This window comes from Tetrahymena thermophila (assembly GCF_000189635.1).
Source record: "Tetrahymena thermophila SB210 genomic scaffold scf_8254776, whole genome shotgun sequence".
In the NCBI taxonomy this organism is placed as follows: Eukaryota; Ciliophora; class Oligohymenophorea; order Hymenostomatida; family Tetrahymenidae; genus Tetrahymena; species Tetrahymena thermophila.
In genome coordinates, this window is record NW_002476534.1 from 563981 (window position 1) to 585127 (window position 21147).

The following is a 21147-nucleotide window of genomic DNA, read 5'->3' on the forward strand; positions in this document are numbered from 1 at the left end:
ATCAATTATTCATTATTTCTTGAATTGTTAGTTTATTTAATATGAAAAGTATTGAAATTGTAGATTCTATTTTTTCAAAAATAATACTCTAAACATTATTTTTTTTAAATGTAAAAAAAAGTAAAGCAACTAAAAAAAAAAGAATAAAAACCATAAAAATTCCTAATTCTTGTTATTATTTTTTGATTAAAATATTTTGTTAAATCGATAAAGAATTAATTAATTATAAATCTAGATTAAGCTAAACATTTTACTTGTTTGTATTATTGACCCCTGCTTCCCTGAATAAAACTCTTAAATTTTACAAATTTGAACTCTTTGCAACCAAAAAACAAAATATAAATACAAAAATTATGTTTTTTAGATTTATTTAAAAATAAAATGAGATAAAATCTAATAAAAAGCTCATTCATTATTCATTTTGTTAATCATTTGATAGAACATCGTCACCAATATTGTTGCTACTTTACAATTCCATATCACTTCTAATTTCATTTAAGTTAAATGCTTAGTTTGTTACTGATCCTTCATTGCCATCCTTTGTAACCATTTCACTTAAAAAGGAAGAAGTTGATATGGCTTCTTCGTTATCTTTTTATTCTTCAGTCTCAATATTTTTAGCTTACTTTTTCAATTTATTTTTTTATAATTGCTAATTAATAAATTCTGATATTTCTTATTTTAGCTCTAGCATTGGAATCAAATCAGATTCTTAAAGTTGGTCTCTGGTAAAAGGATCAGTTTTGTCATTGAGAAGGTGCTTTACAATAGTTACTCTATCAATAATAACTTCACTCTTTGGTAGCTTGACTGGGTCAGTCATGATTTGATTAAGCAGTGGATCTAAATATTTTTCAGGAACTTCGGCATAAAGGAGTGCCTCAGTTCTTTACTTCTCTTCATACATCTCAATGACCCTACTTTAGAATGAGTTAAATTCATTTTAGATGCTTTCTGATAATATATTGAGAGTTTATAGCTTTGAAACAGATTTCTTAAAGGCTTCTATGTCAAAAATTCTCTCATCTTCAACAAGTGTTTAAACGAATTTATCATATTAGGAGTATTAAATGTACAATTTAACTATACACAATACTACTGTTTTTAAGTCAAAGCCTAACTCTTTTTATGCCTTCTCATTCAATCTAAAAATATAAAACAACATTTTGTTATTAGATAAAAGAATAAATAAATAAATAAATTATATTACTAATCGAGATGGTGATATGTTAATATTTTCATAAAAGAAATGTTTATAAAATTTGTAAGTTTGAGTTTGATCTCATCTTGGAGAAATATGTCTTCACTATAAAGAGAAAGAGTTTCTATATTCTTATAGTAAGCTGCTAAATACTAATAATACTTTTTTACATGCTGTTAGCTCTATTTCGCTTCACTTTCCTTTTAATGGTAAACAAAATGGTTTACTTGATTTCTGTTTAAAGTTTAAAAGTGAAAGAATTTGCACATATAATTCGAAATTATATCTAATAAAAATATCAAATCATTAAAGTAAAGATTTGCAAACTCTAAAAACATAATTTTATTTTATTGAGATATTTTAATAAGCTAGTTTGAACAAATTTTGTTTATTTTCATTTCTTAGTTTACTCTTAAAGCAATTTTGTTTGCCTATTCTTCTTCTTGATCTTATTTTTTCTTTTCTTAATTTTCTAAGAGGTATGTAAAAATTTTGCAAAAGTGGTATCTAAAGATAAATTTCTCATTTAATTGGTGTTAGTGATGATGACCATCAGTCGATTTTTCGATTTCTATAAACACTTTTAACAGCCCAGGTATCATATACTCTTGACAAACTTATCCTTAGTTGAGTAAAAAAGAAGGAGAGGACTCTTTAAGTGCATTATTTCTATCGAAGCCAATAATCATTGAAAAAATCTCTATAATCTTTTGTCTAAAGTGTGGGTTATTGCACCATTGTTTATTACCCATCATTATTATTTAGCAGTCTATGATTTTCTAGAATGAGCTCTAAAATGTTTCCAATAAAAAGTAAAAATTATTTTATTTTTAAATTATGGCGAAAATTAAATTATTATTTATATCTTATATACTCACCTCTTTTAGTTCAATTAAAAAAAAATATAAACAATAAATAAATTACCTAAAATTCTTAAATAATTTTAGGAAATAAGATAAGGACAAGAGATGTAAACTCATTTATGTCTTCGATGAAAAAGAAAGGTAATTGAGCATATTTTTGAGTGTATTCAGTCTAGAGCTAGTTTATAATTCCTTTTTCATCATACTACTGATTGTTTAATTTCCAACAATACAACACTTAAAGTTCAAAGAATTTAATTAACATAGAGTTGATATAGGGATCTTCTATTAGAATATTATATGATAATTTTTCTTTTTACTTTATCAAAAAATTATTGATTTCAACAACGTTGTGCTAGTTGAAGTGGCTTGCTGATATATTTAAATAATAAATTAACATTAAATGAATAATTATAAATAAATTGATTAATTAAATACCTTAATGTAGTTTTTCCTAAAATGACTTTAAGGTTTTGAAAAATGGAAGATTCAAATGAATGGCTGCCATTACAAAACGATAAATCTGAGAAATAAATTAAATGTTTTGTGTTTAATCTTAGCTTAATGATGTTTTGCTTTGTGGATGATTAGATTACTTTTACTCTTCTTCTTAATTTTCTCCTACTATTCCCTTTTTTTCCCCTTCTTATGGTTATTAATTAGGCTATGAATCTTCTCCACTTTTTTACATTTATATTTTCAATATTTCTTTTTCATATTTTTCTTTGTCAAAAATTTGAATGTGATCAAAAAATTTATAGAAGCCAGTGGGCTCAGTAATGATATTTAAATCAAGATTGTTTATAACTTCATTCATTGTATTAAAATCTAATGTTAGGGATTAAGTAAAGTGCAGGAGTATCCTTAAGAAATTGTATAAAAATCCAGGACTTGAACAATGTTCATGAGAATGATATGTCTTGAGAATACCCTTATTCATATCTAAAATTTTTTCAATCCAAAATATGAGTCTATCTTTTCTTTTTTTGGCTATTATGTTTAGCAATTAGTAGAAGAGCTTATGAAATTCATTAATTTTTTTTCTTATAATTTTAGTATCTTCTTGAATAAGTTTTTATACTTCTTTACTAAACCTTAAATTAACTTACTTAAAAACTTCCATAAATTTTTCCCATTAGTCAGGGAAAGTAGTTAGAGAAAGCATTAGCCCAAATATCGTATTGCCTTCTAAATAAAGACCATACTTAAGACTTTCAGAATAGAATAAAGGAGAACTATTTAAAAAATAATCAAGAATGTAATCCTTAGTAAAAAGTTATTTCATTCTATCAATTGAATTAGAAAAAGGGTCCATATTCTCAATGCTTCCCTTTTCTCTTATGTTATTGTAAATACGTTTGAATACTGAATTCATAATATTATGGAATTCATCATGCTTACTGAGTCTGTCCATAACTTCATTAAAAGTAATTGCGCTATATCTATTGAAGTTATTGTAAAATGCATCTAATAATATATTACTGATATCAAAGATGTTATTATGCTTCTCATCCTAAATACCTTCTAGATCAAAAGACTCATATTAAGTTAGCAAAGTAATCATATAATTAAAGCTTGATTCTATAATTTCATCATAGTCATCAGCAGAAATTAATAACTGCTACTATTAAACCTTCTTTTCACTATCACTTTAAGCAAAATTGTTTTTTTGTAAAATAATATTTTTATTATTAGCACATTTTTTAATGACTGAAAATAAATATTTCACTCTTTCTTCATGATTTTCAAAAAATATTCCAATTTTGCTCTGTAAGACTTCATAAATAACAAAATCCTACACATTTTACTTGTTTAATAGCGGCTTCTTCAATTTTGGATCAATCAAATCGTTTTCTATTTCCTTAAGCGAAAAGAATTGATTTCCCTATTCTTCTACAATAGATACTTATAAAAGTTATTCTAAAATATGGCTTATTTATTCTTCAGGGCAAAGGCTATCAAAATCAGGCTTTTTTTATTTTTGGGGTGACTAATATCCTTCATCATATTATTATCTTTCCAGCATGGCTAACCTTTCCCTTCTTTGCAAATCTTATTACTTCTAACGCTAAATTTCTTCTAAGTCTTCAAACTCAGGAAGATCGTTGCTACTTTTTTGATCTAAATTTGAAGAACTTGAGCCTGAATTTCCCATTTTTACAATTTTTTCTATACTCGTTCAAATAACCTTCAAACTTTTTGCTAATAGCTTCTTTTAATAAATTTTATAAGTACTTTAAACCTAATCTTATTTAAATAATATAAATTATCAAAATCCTTATTTCGCGAAAATTTTGTTGCTTTTTATTCTTTTTTCTATTGACTTAAATAGGCTCTGATTTTACAAAGAATCTCCAATAAAAAATTCTTCATCAAAAATTGATTAGTGAAAAATGGATTATAAAGAAATTTAGAAAGAGAATAATTACTATCATTATTTAAAATTGATTAATAATTTTGTATTAAAACAATAAATAAACAATTTATTTTGCTTTAAAGTAATTACAAAATTTTAATATAATTAATTTAATCCTATCCCTACACCAATTATTATAATTAAGTATACTTTAAAACATTAAAATAGCATATACACATCATAAAATTCTAACAAAAAAAATAGATTGCTTTTCCTTAATATGATTGATTTATAAAATTTCAAATAAGTAAGCTATATGTAGAGCAAGTCAAATTAATTTATATAAAGTAATAAGTAAAAAATCTAATATAATAACCTACTATTTTAAAAATAGGAAATAAAAAATAAAATTCAAAATCAATTAATACTTTAATGATGGTTATTTTATCATCTAGTAAATAAAAGCACAAAAATTATTATTTAAAAATATTTTAGTTTATTTATAAAAATTATTTTTAGCTTCCTGCTTTTATAAAATTACCAGATATAATGATACTGATAATTGTAAAAATTTTATGTGAAATGATGAGCTTAATTTCAGAGGAATCACTCTAATTGAACCTGCATGTTATCAATATTTAGATTTTCATAATTTAACTCTATAAGTCTTTTATCAATTTAAGAAAATTTTTGCTTTTCAAGTATATTTTAAAGAGCTTATAAGTTTTCGGATTGCTACTTTTTTTCATCAATTTTTTTTTGGTTATATTATTTGTATTCTTTTGTAAATTGATAAATACTATTTATCAAAACTGTGCTTTCATAAATATTAGGTTTTTAAACATTTTATTAATTCGAATCTGTTTCTTATTGCTTCTGCTTGCCTGAAAGAATGGGTTTAGAAATATTATTAAATAGTTTGAGTTAATCTTCATCCAAAATAACTGATTTCAATTTATCTATTTCTTGTAATTTACTTATTATGTAAATTATATCTAATTGCTTTTGAATTGATTTAATTCCATATTTCATTTTAGCTGCACTTTCATTTTTCATTTTTTTATTACAAAAAACCATCATAATATAGTGTTTTAAACTGAACGAAAACTTCTGCTTTTTTTAAATGCGATTCTAAGGTTTTTACTATTCAATTGCATCTGTTTGTATTGTAATTGGATTTATATCCTAAAATTGACTTTCTACTAATTTATTGTTTTCTATTTCGTTAATTTTAATTTTAAAATTATTCTTTAAATATGGCTGTTACTCTGCGATAAAAGTATTTGTATTTTGGTAATTTTCTTAATCATTTTAGATTTTCTGATCAATTGATTATGGTGATTATGGTGAATATATAAAATTTGATATATCAACATCTTTTTTAAATTTAGCTTATGGAGAAAAATGAGGTCTATTTGCTTATTCCCCCAAAAAACTTGAATCATAATATGATGTTTTTTTATTATACCTGTGTTGAGGTGATTATAATTTTTATTACAATCTTAACTTATTTCTATTTATAGATAACTGCTTTTAACTAATTACTGGACTAATTTATGATTGCTTTTCTTCATCAACGTCATCAAAATTATCAGCTTAGGCAGTTTTATTGAGTTCTAATTTTGGGGAAAATAAACCTCTTTAATCATCAAAATTTGAAAAAAAGTATGAATTTTTTTTTTTAAAACTTAATCGATTTAATTTATGTTCTGAATCGTTTCCTAATTTATTTTTAACAGAAGAGGAATTTGCTAGATAAATTACAGGACTCATTTGAAATTAAGGTTCATCGTTTTCATCACAATTTTAACTAATTTACTTATTGTAGTTTTTCTCATATTTCTATTTTGCTTTTTTTAAAAGTTTTGCATGATTCATAGATAATTTTTTTGGTTGCTCATTTACAAAAATATTTTCTCCGAGGTCTTAATACATCTTTAGATTAATTATAGGGTTTACGATAAGAGATAAGCCAAAAGTCATCAATTTTAAGAACCCAATAATTTGTGGTAATACATCTTATATTTTTTAATACCTTCTCTGCATTAAATTTTCCTTCTACTTTTAAATTCTTAATAAAATGCGCACAAGTGTTTGGTCATCACCAAAGAATGTTGTTTCTTAATAATTTGTGTAAATAATGCTATGCTGTTCAACAATCTCACTGAATAATATCCCAACATCATCTTGAAGATATTAATTGGTAAAATAGAGTTAAAATTCTTTTGGAAAACTTGAAGAAGTAGAAGTATATAAATTCATTCCTTAATGTTAGAATGGTTATTCGTAGTTATTAGGATCTACTAAAAGATTAGTAAAATAAAAGCTTAAATACGTTTGTGAAAGCTGTTGGTTTATTATCTCTTTAGGTTAGCATATAGTATTGCTACTAGTGCTGTTCTGACATTTATCTATATAAACATAAATCTAAGCAAAGTTATCAGAGTCAAAATCACCTTCCATGTAGATATCCTAACCTTGACTAAAACAATACAAAAGACTAACATCTAGTGAATCAAAATAATTATATGCAGAAGGTATTCCTACATCACCCATATCACATACCTTCATAGTCAGATTATATGGGACCAAAGTTATTACAGGCTCACCTGTTTAGTTATTTATGGATGTCTGTTTTACTAACTAAACAGCTCTAAACTAAAATAGTGTTGGATCTAGAAAAAAAGTAGAATTAATGTTATCCAACCCGAACATAAATATAAGATTGTCTCTTGTAACATTTATTCTTTTAGCTTATTAAACATAACGCTCAGTAGTAATAACTTGTGGATTCTATTTGTTAATAAGCTAGTTTCCAAAAAAATAGCATAACACTCCACAAAAAGCCCATATGATAAGAGTCATAATTCCTCCAAATAAAGTTCTGTAAACTTATTAGTTCTTATAGTAGATATTTATTGTTTTTCCAAAACTATCTATTTTTATCAAAAAACTCTTCGCTCCTTCCATTTATTTTTTTTTTTGTTCTATTTTACTTTCACTTTTTTTACTTTTATTTATTAATATATTATGGATTTATTTTAATCTATATTATATTAAAATTAGTGTACCTATTGTTTACTTATTTTAATCAGATATTAATTAAACCCTTACGTATTAAAAACTAAAGGTAACTTAATCATCGTTTAACATTAATAATTAAAAATTAGCAATATTTTTATTTCTTATTTTAAAAGTAGACATACTATTACTTAAGTTATACCAACCATCAGCTTTCAAAATGAAGAGCAAAAAAAATAAAAAGATAAATTAAAAATTTTATATAAAAACTTTGTTTAGAGTTAATTTTTTAGATATATATATGCTTAAAAAATCTTGAATTCATGAATATTTTTTAAATATACCATAAATTCTCACCAGCATAAAATTTTCACCATCTTTCTTACATATCGATCAATATTATTTAATAAGTAAATAATAAATACAAATTTAGGGGTTACAATTTGTAATCCCTCAAATTCCTTAATATGATATAGGTTAATATTTAAGTTTAAAAGCTTTGATTTTTTTGTTAAGATGAAGGATGGTTTGTGAGAAATTCATTTATTTAAGTAAATTTAATTTGTAATTTTCATTTATTTAATAAGCTATTTATTAACTTACAAAAATAAATTTTATATTCATAAATATAAAAAAAATAATAAATCTATCTATCTATGTATGTATGTTTTAGGTTAAATTATCCTATACAAAATATTAAATAATAAAAGATTTTATTTTCTGTTATTCAAATATTTAATATTTATTCATCCCTTTTTCACCACTATTTTATCATCAATAATATATTTTAATTAAGTCAACTAATCTCTTTAATTTAAGGCACTTGATTAGTACTTTTAAATATTATGAATCACTCATTTAGTTATAACTTTTATATTAAATTAAAATAAAATCTAAAAAAATTAAATAGAAGAAAATTTTTTAATTAAAAATAATGTTTAAAATTAATAAAAAAAAATATTAGCAGAGTAAAAAAGAAAAAGAAAATAAATTTAATAAAAAGCTAATAAATAAATTAAAAGAGTTATATTATTTTAAATTAATATTTATAATTAAAAATATCACAATTCAAAACAAATAAACTATTTTTACGCTAGGTCAAGTGCTAAACTTTAGAGATTAGTGCAATTTGCTAAAGCAGAAGCTAATGCTGAAGCACCTGTATCATCAATTTAATTTCCCCTTTTTAAATATTGAAGAGAAAATATATAATTAATTAGTTATTTAGAAGGAAAATATGAAGAAATAATATGAAATAATTAGAAATGAATTAATAAATAAAAAAAATATTGAAAATAAAAAAGTGAGCTAAATTAACAAAAATATATTAAAAAAATACAAGTAAAATAAAAAGAAAAATAAATAAAATAAAAAGCCAATAAAAAAATTAAAAGTGTTATATTGTTTTAAATTCCTTTTTAAAATAAAAATATCATAATCAAAAACAAATAAACTCTTCTTACATAAGATTAAGTTCCAAAATAGAGAGATTAGTGCAATTTGCTAAAACAGAACCTAATCCTAATACTCCTTAATTACCAATTCTATTTTTCCTTTTTAAATATTGAAGAAAAAATATATAATTAATTAATTAGTTATTTAGAAGGAAAAAATGAAGAAATAAATTGAAATAATAAGAAATGAATTAATAAATAATAAAAGCTAATATTGAAAATAAAAAATTGAGTTAAATTAAGAAAGATTTAAGAAAAAAGCACAAGTAAAATAAAAAGAAAAATAAATAAAATAAAAAACTAATAAACAAAGTAAAAGAGTTATTTTATTTCAAATTCCTTTTTAAAACTAAAATATCACGATCCAATACAAATAAACTCTTTTTACGCAAGATTAAGTGCTAAAGTTTAAAGATTAGTGCAATTTGCTAAAGCAGTACATAATCCTAATGCACCTTCATCACCAATTTAATTGAACCTTATTAAATATTGAAGAAAAAAAATATTATTAATTAGTTATTAGAATGAAAAAATATAAAAAATGAATTAATAAATAATAAAAGCAAATGTTATAAATAAAAAAATGAGTTAAACTATGAAAGATATAATGAAAAAAACACAAGTACAATAAAAAAGAAAAATAATTTAAATAAAAAGCTAATAAACAAAGAAAAGAATTATATTGTTTTAATTTAATTTTTATAACTAAAAATATCATAATCCAAAATAAATAAACTCTTTTTACTTAAGAGTAAGTACCAAATATGAGAGATTAGTCAAATTTGCTAAATTAGAACCTATGCCTTATGCACCTGTTGCATCAATTTAATTTTCACTTTTTAAATATTGAAGAAATAATATATGATTAATTAGTAAGGAATAATATGAAATAATAAGAAATGAGTTAATAAATAAATAATAAAAAAGGAAAAAATGAAGAAAAAATATAAAATAATAATAATTGAATTAATAAATAAAAAATAAAAGCATATGTTGACAATAAAAAAGAGTTAAATTAAGAAAGATAGAAGAAAAAAAATACAAGTACAATTTAAAAGAAAAAGAAAAATAAATTAAATTAAAAACTACTATACAAATTAAAAGTGTTATATTATTTTAAATACATTTTTATTACTAAAAATTAAACAATCCATAACAAATAAACCGTTTTTACCCAAGATCAAGTACTAAATTTGAGATATTAGTGCAATTTGCTAAAGCAGAACATAAGTTTAATGCACAAACTGCACCAATTGAAGTTTTACTTTTAAAATATTGAACAAAAAATATTTAATTAATAAGTTATTTAGAAGGAAAAAATGAAGAAAAAATATGAAATAATAAGAAATGAATTAACAAATAATTAAAGCAAATAAATGTAGGAAAAAAAAATTAAAATTAAAAAAGATATAAGAAAAAAAAACACAATTAAAATAAAAAAGTAAAAGAAAAATAAATTAAATAAAAAGCTAATAAACAAATTAAAAGAGTTTTTACCAAAGATTAAGTTTCAAATTTTAGAGATTAGTGCAATTTGCTAAAGCAGAACTTAAGTATTATATACCTTAATCACCAATTTAATTAAGCCTTTTTAAATATTGAAGAAAAAATAAAAAACCAATTAGCTATTTTGAAGATTGAAGAAAAGAAAAAATAAATAATTAATTAGTTAAAGAAATGAATTTATAAATATTATCACAACTCAAAACAAATAAACTGTTTTTACCAAAGATTAAGTTCCAAATTTTAGAGATTAGTGCAATTTGCTAAAGCAGAACTTAAGTATTATATACCATAATCACCAATGTAATTAGACCTTTTTAAATATTGAAGAAAAGTATATTATTAACTAGTTAAAGAAATGAATTTATGAATAATAAAAGCAAATTTTAAAAATAAAAAAAATGAGTTAAATTAAGAAAGATAGAAGAAAAATAAAAAACACAAATAAAATAAGAAAGTAAAAGAAAAATTAATTAAATAAAAAGCTAATAAACAAATTAAAATAATTATTTTGTTTTAAATTCACTTTTATAACAAAAAGTATCACAAATCAAAAAAAATAAACTGTTTTTACCAAAAATTAAGTTCCAAATTTTAGAGATTAGTGTAATTTGCTAAGGCAGAACTTAAGTATTGTATACCTTAATCACCAATTTAATTACACCTTTTTAAATATTGAAGAAAAGTATATTATTATCTTGTTAAAGAAATGAATTTATGAACAATAAAAACAAATTTTAAAAATAAAAAAAATGAGTTAAATTAAGAAAGATAGAAGAAAAATAAAAAACACAAGTAAAATAAAAATAAATTAAATAGAAAGCTAATAAATAAATTAAAATAATTATATTGTTTTAAATTCATTTTTTTTAACTAAAAGTATCACAATCAAAAACAATTAAACTGTTTTTACCTAAGATTAAGTGTCAAATTTTAGAGATTAGTGTAATTTGCTAAAGCAGAACTTAAGTATTATATACCTTAATCACCAATTTAATTAGACCTTTTTAAATATTGAAGAAAAGTATATTATTAACTAGTTAAAGAAATGAATTTATAAATAATAAAAGCAAATTTTAAAAATAAAAAAAATGAGTTAAATTAAGAAAGATAGAAGAAAAATAAAAAACACAAATAAAATAAGAAAGTAAAAGAAAAATTAATTAAATAAAAAGCTAATAAACTAATTAAAATAATTAAATTATTTTAAATTCATTTTTTTTAACTAAAAGTATCACAATCCAAAACAAATAAACTGTTTTTACTCAAGATCAAGTGTCAAATTTTAGAGATTAGTGTAATTTGCTAAGGCAGAACTTATGTCTTATGTACCTTAATCACCAATTTAATTACATCTTTTTAAATATTGAAGAAAAGTATATTATTATCTTGTTAAATAATGAATTTATTAATAATAAAAGCAAATTTTAAAAATAAAAAAATGAGTTAAATTAAGAAAGATAGAAGAAAAGTAAAAAACACTAGTAAAATAAAAAAGTAAAAGAAAAATAAATTAAATAAAAAGCTAATAAACAAATTAAAATAATTATATTGTTTTAAATTCATTTTTATAACTTAAAGTATCACAATCAAAAACAAATAAACTATTTTTACCTAAGACTAAGTGTCAAATTTTATAGATTAGTGTAATTTGCTAATGCAGAACTTTAGTCTTTTGAACCTTAATCACCAATTTAACTCTACCTTTTAAAATATTGAAGAAAAAATATATAATTAAATAGTTATTTAGAAGGAAAAAATGATGAAAAAATATGAAATAATAAGAAATAAATAAATAATAAAAGCAAATGTTGAAAATAAAAAAATGAGTACAATTAAGAAATTGAAGAAGAAAAAAAAGTACAATAAAAAACAAAAATAAACAAAATAAAAAGCATTTCAACAAATTAAAAGGGTTTTTTGCTTTAAATTAATTGATTTTAGGAAATAAAATATCACAATCCAAAACAAAATAATTGTTTTTATCAATTACAAGTTTTAGAAGGAAAAAATCAATAAAAAATAAAGTAATGAATTTAAAATTTAAAGTAAAAATTAAGTTTTAAAAACGAAAAAAAATTTGCATTTTTAAAATGAATGAACATAAGTGATAATTTGTATTGGTAAAATAAATTTTAAATAAACTGAAAGTTAAATAAATAGTTTGAAAATATTAATAATAAAAATAATAAATTTATAAATTAACTATACATATTAATATTGAGAGCCGCCTAGTCAGATTAAATTGAAGAATTTAAAAACTTTTAATATTAGTAAATATAAATTTAAAGTATTTTGATAAAAAAAATAAATAATTACTTCTTTTAATTCGCTGTAGTATTTAATCTATTATATCATTTATTTTTTTGATAAAAAATATTGAATAGCAATTTATGGAAATTTAATTAATAAACAGTGGATAAAAGGAACATATAAATTATATGATTTTATAAATTTGCTTTTCATCAAAGAAATCACATAAAATTTAGGATAAAATTCATTATTAAATCTTAATATTTCTTTTTAAAATGCGTACTTTAAAATATAGTTGGAACCATAGATTTGATATAAAAGATAATTAGAATGTTAACTCATTGTAATAAAATAATTTGCCTAATAATTTGCAAATTTAGCTTTTTTGGAAATTATTCGACTATTAAATAATCAATATTTTCTTTTAAAATAATTAAGCATATAATATATAAAATAAAAAATTTAATATATGGAATTTATTAATAATAAAGAAACATAAAATAAATATTTTATAATAAAAATTAAAATAAAATTAATTAATTTATCTAATGAATAGCAAATCCATAAATTAAATTCTTAGTTCATCACATCCATAAGAATTTAATACTGGAAGTGTTATATAAAAGCAGTTTTTTATGTTATCTAATAAATATATAATTTGTGGTCTTAAGTAGTAAATTAATTTAGAATATATGGTTATAATTAAAAGCAATAAAAAATAATAAAGTTGGATTGTGCTTTTTTTCTTAATAGAAATTACATATTTATCATTTATTTAATATTTTTATACAAAAGTTTTGTAATTTTTAATTCAAATTTAAGAGAAGATAAATATTTTTGAAAACAATTTTAATTATCAATAAAAAACAAATTTTTTATTATTAGTTTGAAATAATTTTTTTTAGTTTATAAATGAATTTGCTTTAGATTAATTTGAGTAAAATAACTTTTATTTTTAAATAATTCAAATTTTGAGAATATCTTTATAAAAATTGCTATTTCTTGAATTAGTTAACAATGAAGAAGTCGAAAAACTTCTTTGTTTATTTTATTAATTTTCATAAGGTATTATGTTTCTGTTTTCATCATCATTATACATTGAAATTCTTGTGCTCTTTATAAAAATTTAAAATTAAATAACTTTTAATTAAATTAATTTATTTACAAATTAGTTGATTGAATATCCATTAAAATTTCTTAAATCGGTTGATTATTTTGTTAGGAATTTACGTTCTCTATGCAAGCGAGCTAATAAACAAATAAAAATAGAATACATTAAAATAAATATGAATCTAGTTTAATGTAAAATAAATATACCTTTGTATAGAATCTTTTTACCTTCATCTATGTCTGATTAAATAGGTTAATGGGAGAATTCAAGTTATTGAAGATTGAATTTTTCAACAATTAAATCGTAGATATCAAAAAAATTAAATAGAGTAAAAATGATAAGGACTACAGGAAAGAAAACTGCTGAAAAAGATCCAAAAACACTTGTGTCGAATTTACCAATAACTTATTCGCAGCTAGTGTTTTATATTCTCATCATTTATAAGAAATTATAACACAATGGAGCACTCACTCTCGAAAAATTTCTTAAATAAAATATAAAAGTTTAAATAAATACATTTTTGAAAATTGTATTACATAGAGCCAAAAAGGAGAGATGGTGCATCAGTGTTGTGGTGTTTAAAGAAACAATAAAACCCAGAAAATTATATATGGAAGAGCCCATAATAAGAGCAAAATGAAATGTATAAAAGAGGGATTAAGATTAGGATTTATGTTTTGAAATATTCATCGCTTTAACTAAATATTTTGAAAATGCTAATATCTAAATCTAAGAACATTGATAATTCTCCATAAATTATTATCAAACTAAAAATGCTAAAAATAACTCCTAGAACTAGTTTTAAGATAGATTTTATCTAATTTTAATTAATATTTATTTAATTTAATTTAAAAAAGTTAACTAGCTCAATAAGATATTACCTTAACATACCAAAACCATTAAATTTTATCAAGAATATCCCCAACATAGCCACTTCTTTCTACCCAAAATGTGCTTCTAATTTTATAGTGAATAGAAAACTAATTTTCGAGGATATCTTCAACTAAGAAAGCGTTATCCAGTAAAATCTACCACTTAGTTTCTGCTCTCAAATAATCTGCAATACTTTTTTTAACCTATCTATTTAATGAAACTATTTTATTCATATTGATATCAGTAAGATCTCTGCTTAAATCTTCTAAATTAGTGTATCTCAAGTCCTTAATTACATCATTCATAATTTACGGATTTACCTAAATTTATTTGTTATTTCAATTTATTTATTTATTTATCATGCACTTTTTAAACTAAAATGATTAATTAAAAATGTGCAATTAATTTTATAAAGTAAAATGATTAATTTGAAGTATTTTATTGCTTACTTCTTCCAAGATTTTAGTGCAATATTATCCTACATGTTTATCAGAATACTATTCTTTCATTAAATAAACTATCTTTATCAATCTCTCCATTTAATATTTTGCATTCACTTTAGTTTACTCTGATTTCTTTGCTATACCCTAATAGTACCTAATTATTTAAATGTAAATTAGATATAACATAAAAAATAGTTCTATCTATTTATTAAACAAAGCTCTTATTGTTTTAAGCTAAATCTAAATTACTTTAAATTGAGCTCTTGAGTTCTTTCATTAATATACTTTTTAGGTATCGCTACCAGTCCATGTCCCATCAATAAAATAACTAAAAATGTACCACTGTTAATTATTTTTTGAAATATAATCAAAATTTTTTATGTGAAACAATAGCGATTTTTTATATTTACAAGCAATTTGATAGCCCTGCAAAAAACTCCATCATAGCCGACCTTATTATATTAAAAAGATGATTAATTATCTAAATTGGTTTTCAAATGCTTACATTGTCATTTTACCATAGTAAGATAAGTAAATCATAAACAACCCACCAAGTAGAACAAATATACCATACAATAGTGCGTTATTATAAAGGGATCTTTTTAGCTTATCTTTAATAGTAAATTCACCTGCGTCTTCAAATTCTTGCAATATCGGTAAGATAAACCTTTTAATATATTTTATTAGTTTGAAAGTTAATAGCAATCGTATTTACCATATCAACAAAAAGTTAATCCAATAAATAACTGACCAAGTAAGTTCTATATACTTAATTTCGTATGTATCTAAAAGCTTAGGATCTAAATTATGCCTCTTTAACGAAAGATTATGCTAAGTCTATTAAATTTTAAAATAAATTGCTATTGCTTTAAGTAATTTTTTATTCGATTGCTAAAAAAGTTCGATGAGTTTCAAGCTATCATCTTTAATAAATAAAATGTTTCAATTTCTAAAAAACGATTTTTACATAATAAATATCAAGAGGAAGAACAAATACAAACCCAAATGAAATAACCCATGAAATATAGGTAATGATTTTGACATAATAGGGAACCTTTTTGGAACTGTATTCGTAAACTAAATATGCTATAAAAATCAAGTATATAGTGCATTCAACTACGCTAAATATCCTCATTAATCTAAATTATAATTATGGATTCTCTTTAGTTCCTTAAAATATTAATTTTTCTTTTTTTAAATAATATAAAAATATCACCAATCTTTTTTTTCAAAAAAAAATTTTGATAATTAATTATTAATATCTAAAGACTCTCTATTTTCTTTTTACTTCCTAAAATGCACAATTCCTACTGATTTTTTAACAAATATGTGTACATTTTTCGTTGATTCAGAATTTAATATCTAAGAAAAGATAAATAAATATTTATAATTACTAACTCTTTATTTTATTAAATCTGAGTAGTTAGTTATTCGTTCCCGATTATTCTCCATTGTCTTATTTTTTTGGTGGGAGTTGATTATTTCAAAATATTATGTATTTACTTACTACAGATTGGGAAAAAAAATGGTACTTTTCTCTATTGTTTAAGTAAATATGCAGAGAAAAATTAACTAATCGAAAGTTAAAATTTTATAGCATTGATAATAAAGCAAGATAGTAATTATCCATGATATTCTAATTTAAATTAAAAAATGTAAATTTTTAAAAAATCAAATTTTTTAAGATTCGATAGAAAAATGAATAACGAGAATATTTTTTTAATTAATTAAAAACGTATTTTTTAATTTAAATATTTAATTACTAAAAATTGGAAATTAAATGAAAATATCTACAAAAAATTTTTAAAATGAAAACTAATTAAACAAATAAATTTTTAATTTTGAAAAATTCTACATTTTTTTTTAAGTAAATATTTTTCAAAATTATAATTTAGCTAAATTTTTGTGTACTAGAGTTAATTAATATTATTAAACCTATATGATTTAATTAGAGAGGTAACTTAGATTATTTAATATTTTAGTAAAACTAATGATTTAAATGATGGGCTTTAAAAATATTATATCAAAACCTATGTAAGTAACAAATCAAATAAAAAAAACAAATCTAGTATTTCAAGTATTTAAAATAAAAAGATCACATTATTAATGGCACTAAATGTATGAGATAGATTATGATGAATAAATATGTATAAATTAAATAAATAATTTTAGTTAATAATAAATGAACTACAATTATTTTAATAAAGCTGAAAGCCTTTACAAAATATATAAACTAAGATATATCACATGATTACATAGAAAATAATAGTGAAAACTATAGTGAAAATTGCAGTTAATTTAGAGCCTGCACCATCTTAATCACCAAGCTATTCATCACTATATTTAATGTCTTCATACTCCCAAAAGAATTTATGTTTTTAGGTGAAAGACATTTCATTACCAATAGCAAAAAGAGTATCGTATCTTTTACCATTTATTAATTAGTAATCCTTATTGTCAGATGTAGTGAGTGTTCTCTAAATTGTTATATCCCAAGAACCATTTTAGAAACCGCCTGTCACTAGAGTCCAGTCTTAAGTACCTCCTTAGGCAACATCCAAAAGAGGAGCTACTCCTCTGACAGTAGAGAATCTATTTTTATTAGTAATCAATAAGTTTCATCTTAAAATTAACTAAATTTATTACCTGTCTTCAACTTTTAAAGTTCCATCGTTTCTTACCACAACAATATCAGAGTTTATCATTGAATCTCCCCATCCTATTTAATAATAAATATATCATTTTAGATTTAAAACAATATTTATCGCTTACCAAATGCAACCCAACCATTATTGTTTGCTTAGATTTAGACTTGCAAAACATTATTTGTAATGGTATAAGTGACAGTGTGGGGTCCAAAAAGAATTCTGTTGGGTGACCCAGCAATAGATGCTGCGACTAATAAGCCTAATATGCAGAAAAGTTATTTAATCATTCTGTTTTATTTATCCATTTAACTTATTCGAAATATAAAATTTAATAATTTAATTAATTGCTTTATTATGCTTCTACAACGATATTATCTACAATTTAATGCAAATGCTAATTAAGTAGCTTAGAAATTAGATTAAATTTCGTGCTTATTTCTCAATATAATCATCTATTTTATTCATTAAAATTGCATAAAATAGATTGAAATTTATCTCAATAACAAATAAACTTCGAAACTAACACTTTGAAAGAGCTCGAAAGCCACTCAAATTCAAAGTTAAATCACTTAAGTATCTTAAGAAATTTGGTACTATTTTACTTCATTTATTCAAGAGAATTTGTTTTTAACAATCACCTTATATTAAACTTAAAGATAAGTTTTGCTCATACATTTTAGTAGTACATTTAGAAAAGAAAATGATACTTTCTCTATCTTAGCAGTAAATAAAATTTTTCTATACCAAAATCTTTTAATAACTGGTAATATTTAGGAGTTTTGTATTTTTTTCTATACATTTTAGCATAAAATTGTTCTATTTTTAGCTTTAACATGGTTCTACACACTAAAATTGCATAAATTAATTTGTATAATATTGAAGATGTTAAAAGAATAGCAAATCATTTTCGTTTTTGGTATTTAAAAAGTCTTATTGAAACAGAAAAAGTATTCATAAAAATAATCAAATTTTACAAGTTTAAATTATTTAGAAAAGTTGTGAGTTTCTTTGTAATTTTTAAGATCAAATAATAATTAATTTTAATCTATAGTGATTATTTAAGATAGATCATAATTTAGATGAGTTTTAATATTTCAAATAAACTTTATTTAAAAAACAATTTTATGTATTGAATTTTTTTTAATAGCATAAAAATAAAATATTCATTAATAAAATAGATAAATATTTTTCAATAAATTAAAAGATTGAAAATAAATTAACTTTACTTGACATATTTATTCATTTATCAAATAAAAGGAAAACATAATTTTTTTTATTTCAAATAAAGCTTTTATAGATTTTTGGAATTTCCCTAAGGATATTTTTTAATCAGTGGAATTTCTATTAATATTTATTTAGAAAAATCATTAATATTCTTGTTATGTTTTTTCTCAGAATTTATTAAATATAAAGTATTGGTGGTAAATTTTGTCATCAGTAGAATAATTCAAAGTTTTGAATTTAAAATTTTATTTCATTAATTTTCCTTGTTTGTAAAAATTTGTTTACATGTTAAAAAATGTTTCAATAAAATTAAATGTTGAAGTATTCATATAAAAATAAATATCATTATTTACATATTTAACCTTATTTTTCATACCGTAATACCTCAAAAAGCCCTCCTACTTACTGGAATACTGAGGAATGGATCTTTTTTTCCAAAATTAATTAATATTTTCTTTTAAAATAATTAAGCATGTTGATAATATTAAAAAATTATAAAATAAATATTTTTTAATAAAAAGCAAAATAAAATTATTAAATTAAATAATTAATCTATTTTATAGCAAATCCAGGAATTAAATTCTTAATTCTCCACATCCATAAGAATTTAATACCTAAATTTGCTAAAATAAAAACTTTTTATTTCAAATATTACACATAGGTTTAGTATTATTAAAATGAAGATTAAAGTATTTAAATAAACTAACTCATTTACTTTAAAGATAGATACCATTTTATTGTCACAAAAATAAGAAAGTAATATTTACTCTATAAATTTTTTAATATGAGTGAAATATTTGCTTTTATAGCAATTTATTTTATGGGAAATTTAAATCAAATCATAATAATTACTTGGTAATTCATTTATCTGTTGATATTTTTAAATTCAGTAAGTTATTAGCATTAATTAAATTTTAAAGTAAATAATATCAAAAAAATAATTTTCTCATATTTAATTTCTATATTATGTTAAAATAATTTTTCAAAAATATGATTTTAATAAATAATATAATTATTGTATAAAATTTATATGATTTACAATCAAATTAATTGATATTTTTTATATTATTAAATATAGTGTATATATGAAATATTAATATTTTTAAGATTAAACAAGTTTTTACTATTTAAAATATGAAATGATAAAAAAAGAGAGTGATAAAACCCTATCACTCTTCCTTGATATCAGAATACATTTCATCTCTCATTTATATAAATGTATCATATGCTTCTGTTCCCATTGTTTCTATATATTATTTTCCTTCTTTCGTTATGTATCTGCCTTTGTTATCTAATATTACAAGAGTTGGAATGCCCATGACTCTATAAAAGCTATAAAGATGTTTTATGCGTTGTTAATCATCAAAAGGCATTGCTAAGAATGGCATGTGTTTATAATAGTATAAAAACTCTTCTTTATTTTTATCTTTGCTAACAAAGAATACTTCCATTTTTTTACTATCTTAATTGATATCTTGATAAAATTTATTTAATCTAGGAGTGAATAATCTGCAAGGTCCACACCAAACAGCACTAAAATAAAGTCCAATTAATTCAATATTCTCGAGTACAGAACTGCCTACTTCCTATTCCTTGTTAAGGAAAGTTTCTCCTAAAAATGAAAGCATTTTAGCTAGCTTTTTTTTCAAAATAATTTTAAATTATAACTTTAAACTTATTAAACAAATTTATTTTTTATGATTAAATAATTCTGATCAATCAATCTTTTATTTGTTCATTATTTGCAATATCTTTAAGAAAATTCTAAGAAATAATAAGATAAAGAGTTTTTAAAGACTTCTTTTTTAATAAATTTATGTTTTAGTAGTAATTATTTCAACAGCTAAAATACTGAAATAGATAAATAAATAAATATTAATCAAGAAAACAAGCAAGGAAATATTCAAAATTAGATGCTTCTATTTATCATTTTATTTAAATTTATTAAAAATTCTATTTTGTTTATAAATTTTATTTTGATATTATTTTATTTTGTTTTAATATTTTTTCAAAAAAAATTCTAAACATTTTTTAAAAACTCATAATTATTTTATAATGATAACAAATTTTAGTAGAAAAAGGATTATTTTGATTTTTTTAAATATTTTGATTGATGAAATAAAGCGTTTGATTTTTAAGATTTGTTTATATTTATTTTAACTTTTTAAAGAATGAAATATCTTTTTAGATTTCCTTA

The 21147-nt window shown here is 21.2% G+C and overlaps 6 protein-coding genes across 6 annotated transcripts; all 6 read right to left on the reverse strand. All coding sequences in view use genetic code 6, as the record gives it.

Moving 5' to 3' along the window:
* Positions 1-409: 409 nt before the first annotated feature.
* Positions 410-4219, reverse strand: TTHERM_00158320 (ubiquitin elongating factor core protein; the record flags this gene model as incomplete). The annotated part of the gene is made up of 4 exons (XM_001009760.3): positions 410-1145; positions 1211-1992; positions 2126-2436; positions 2503-4219. The coding sequence occupies 4 exons, from the start codon at positions 4217-4219 to the stop codon at positions 410-412; spliced, it is 3546 nt and encodes a 1181-aa protein (XP_001009760.2).
* Positions 4220-4853: 634 nt separating this feature from the next.
* Positions 4854-7661, reverse strand: TTHERM_00158310 (transmembrane protein, putative). Its single transcript, XM_001009759.2, has one exon. It carries the CDS (start codon positions 7622-7624, stop codon positions 5027-5029), a length of 2598 nt encoding a protein of 865 aa, XP_001009759.2. The 5' UTR covers positions 7625-7661; the 3' UTR covers positions 4854-5026.
* A 554-nt stretch (positions 7662-8215) lies between these two features.
* TTHERM_000158289 (cyclic nucleotide-binding domain protein, putative) lies at positions 8216-12756 on the reverse strand (the record flags this gene model as incomplete). Its single annotated transcript, XM_012796038.1, has 14 exons — positions 8216-8309; positions 8534-8623; positions 8905-8994; positions 9284-9373; positions 9641-9730; positions 10070-10159; positions 10393-10482; positions 10622-10711; positions 10973-11062; positions 11312-11401; positions 11664-11753; positions 12013-12102; positions 12610-12659; positions 12718-12756. 14 exons carry the CDS (start codon positions 12754-12756, stop codon positions 8216-8218), a joined length of 1173 nt encoding a protein of 390 aa, XP_012651492.1.
* Positions 12757-13615: 859 nt separating this feature from the next.
* TTHERM_00158290 (LMBR1-like motif protein) lies at positions 13616-16213 on the reverse strand (the record flags this gene model as incomplete). The annotated part of the gene is made up of 11 exons (XM_001009757.3): positions 13616-13765; positions 13817-13899; positions 13969-14246; positions 14299-14579; positions 14644-14955; positions 15085-15232; positions 15328-15420; positions 15489-15530; positions 15584-15745; positions 15794-15915; positions 16046-16213. The coding sequence occupies 11 exons, from the start codon at positions 16211-16213 to the stop codon at positions 13616-13618; spliced, it is 1839 nt and encodes a 612-aa protein (XP_001009757.2).
* Positions 16214-17321: 1108 nt separating this feature from the next.
* Positions 17322-18178, reverse strand: TTHERM_00158280 (DOMON domain protein; the record flags this gene model as incomplete). Its single annotated transcript, XM_001009756.3, has 3 exons — positions 17322-17670; positions 17725-17797; positions 17851-18178. The coding sequence occupies 3 exons, from the start codon at positions 18176-18178 to the stop codon at positions 17322-17324; spliced, it is 750 nt and encodes a 249-aa protein (XP_001009756.2).
* A 1941-nt stretch (positions 18179-20119) lies between these two features.
* TTHERM_00158270 (antioxidant, AhpC/TSA family protein) lies at positions 20120-20578 on the reverse strand (the record flags this gene model as incomplete). Its single annotated transcript, XM_001009755.3, has 1 exon — positions 20120-20578. The coding sequence occupies one exon, from the start codon at positions 20576-20578 to the stop codon at positions 20120-20122; it is 459 nt and encodes a 152-aa protein (XP_001009755.1).
* Between the last annotated feature and the right edge of the window lie 569 nt (positions 20579-21147).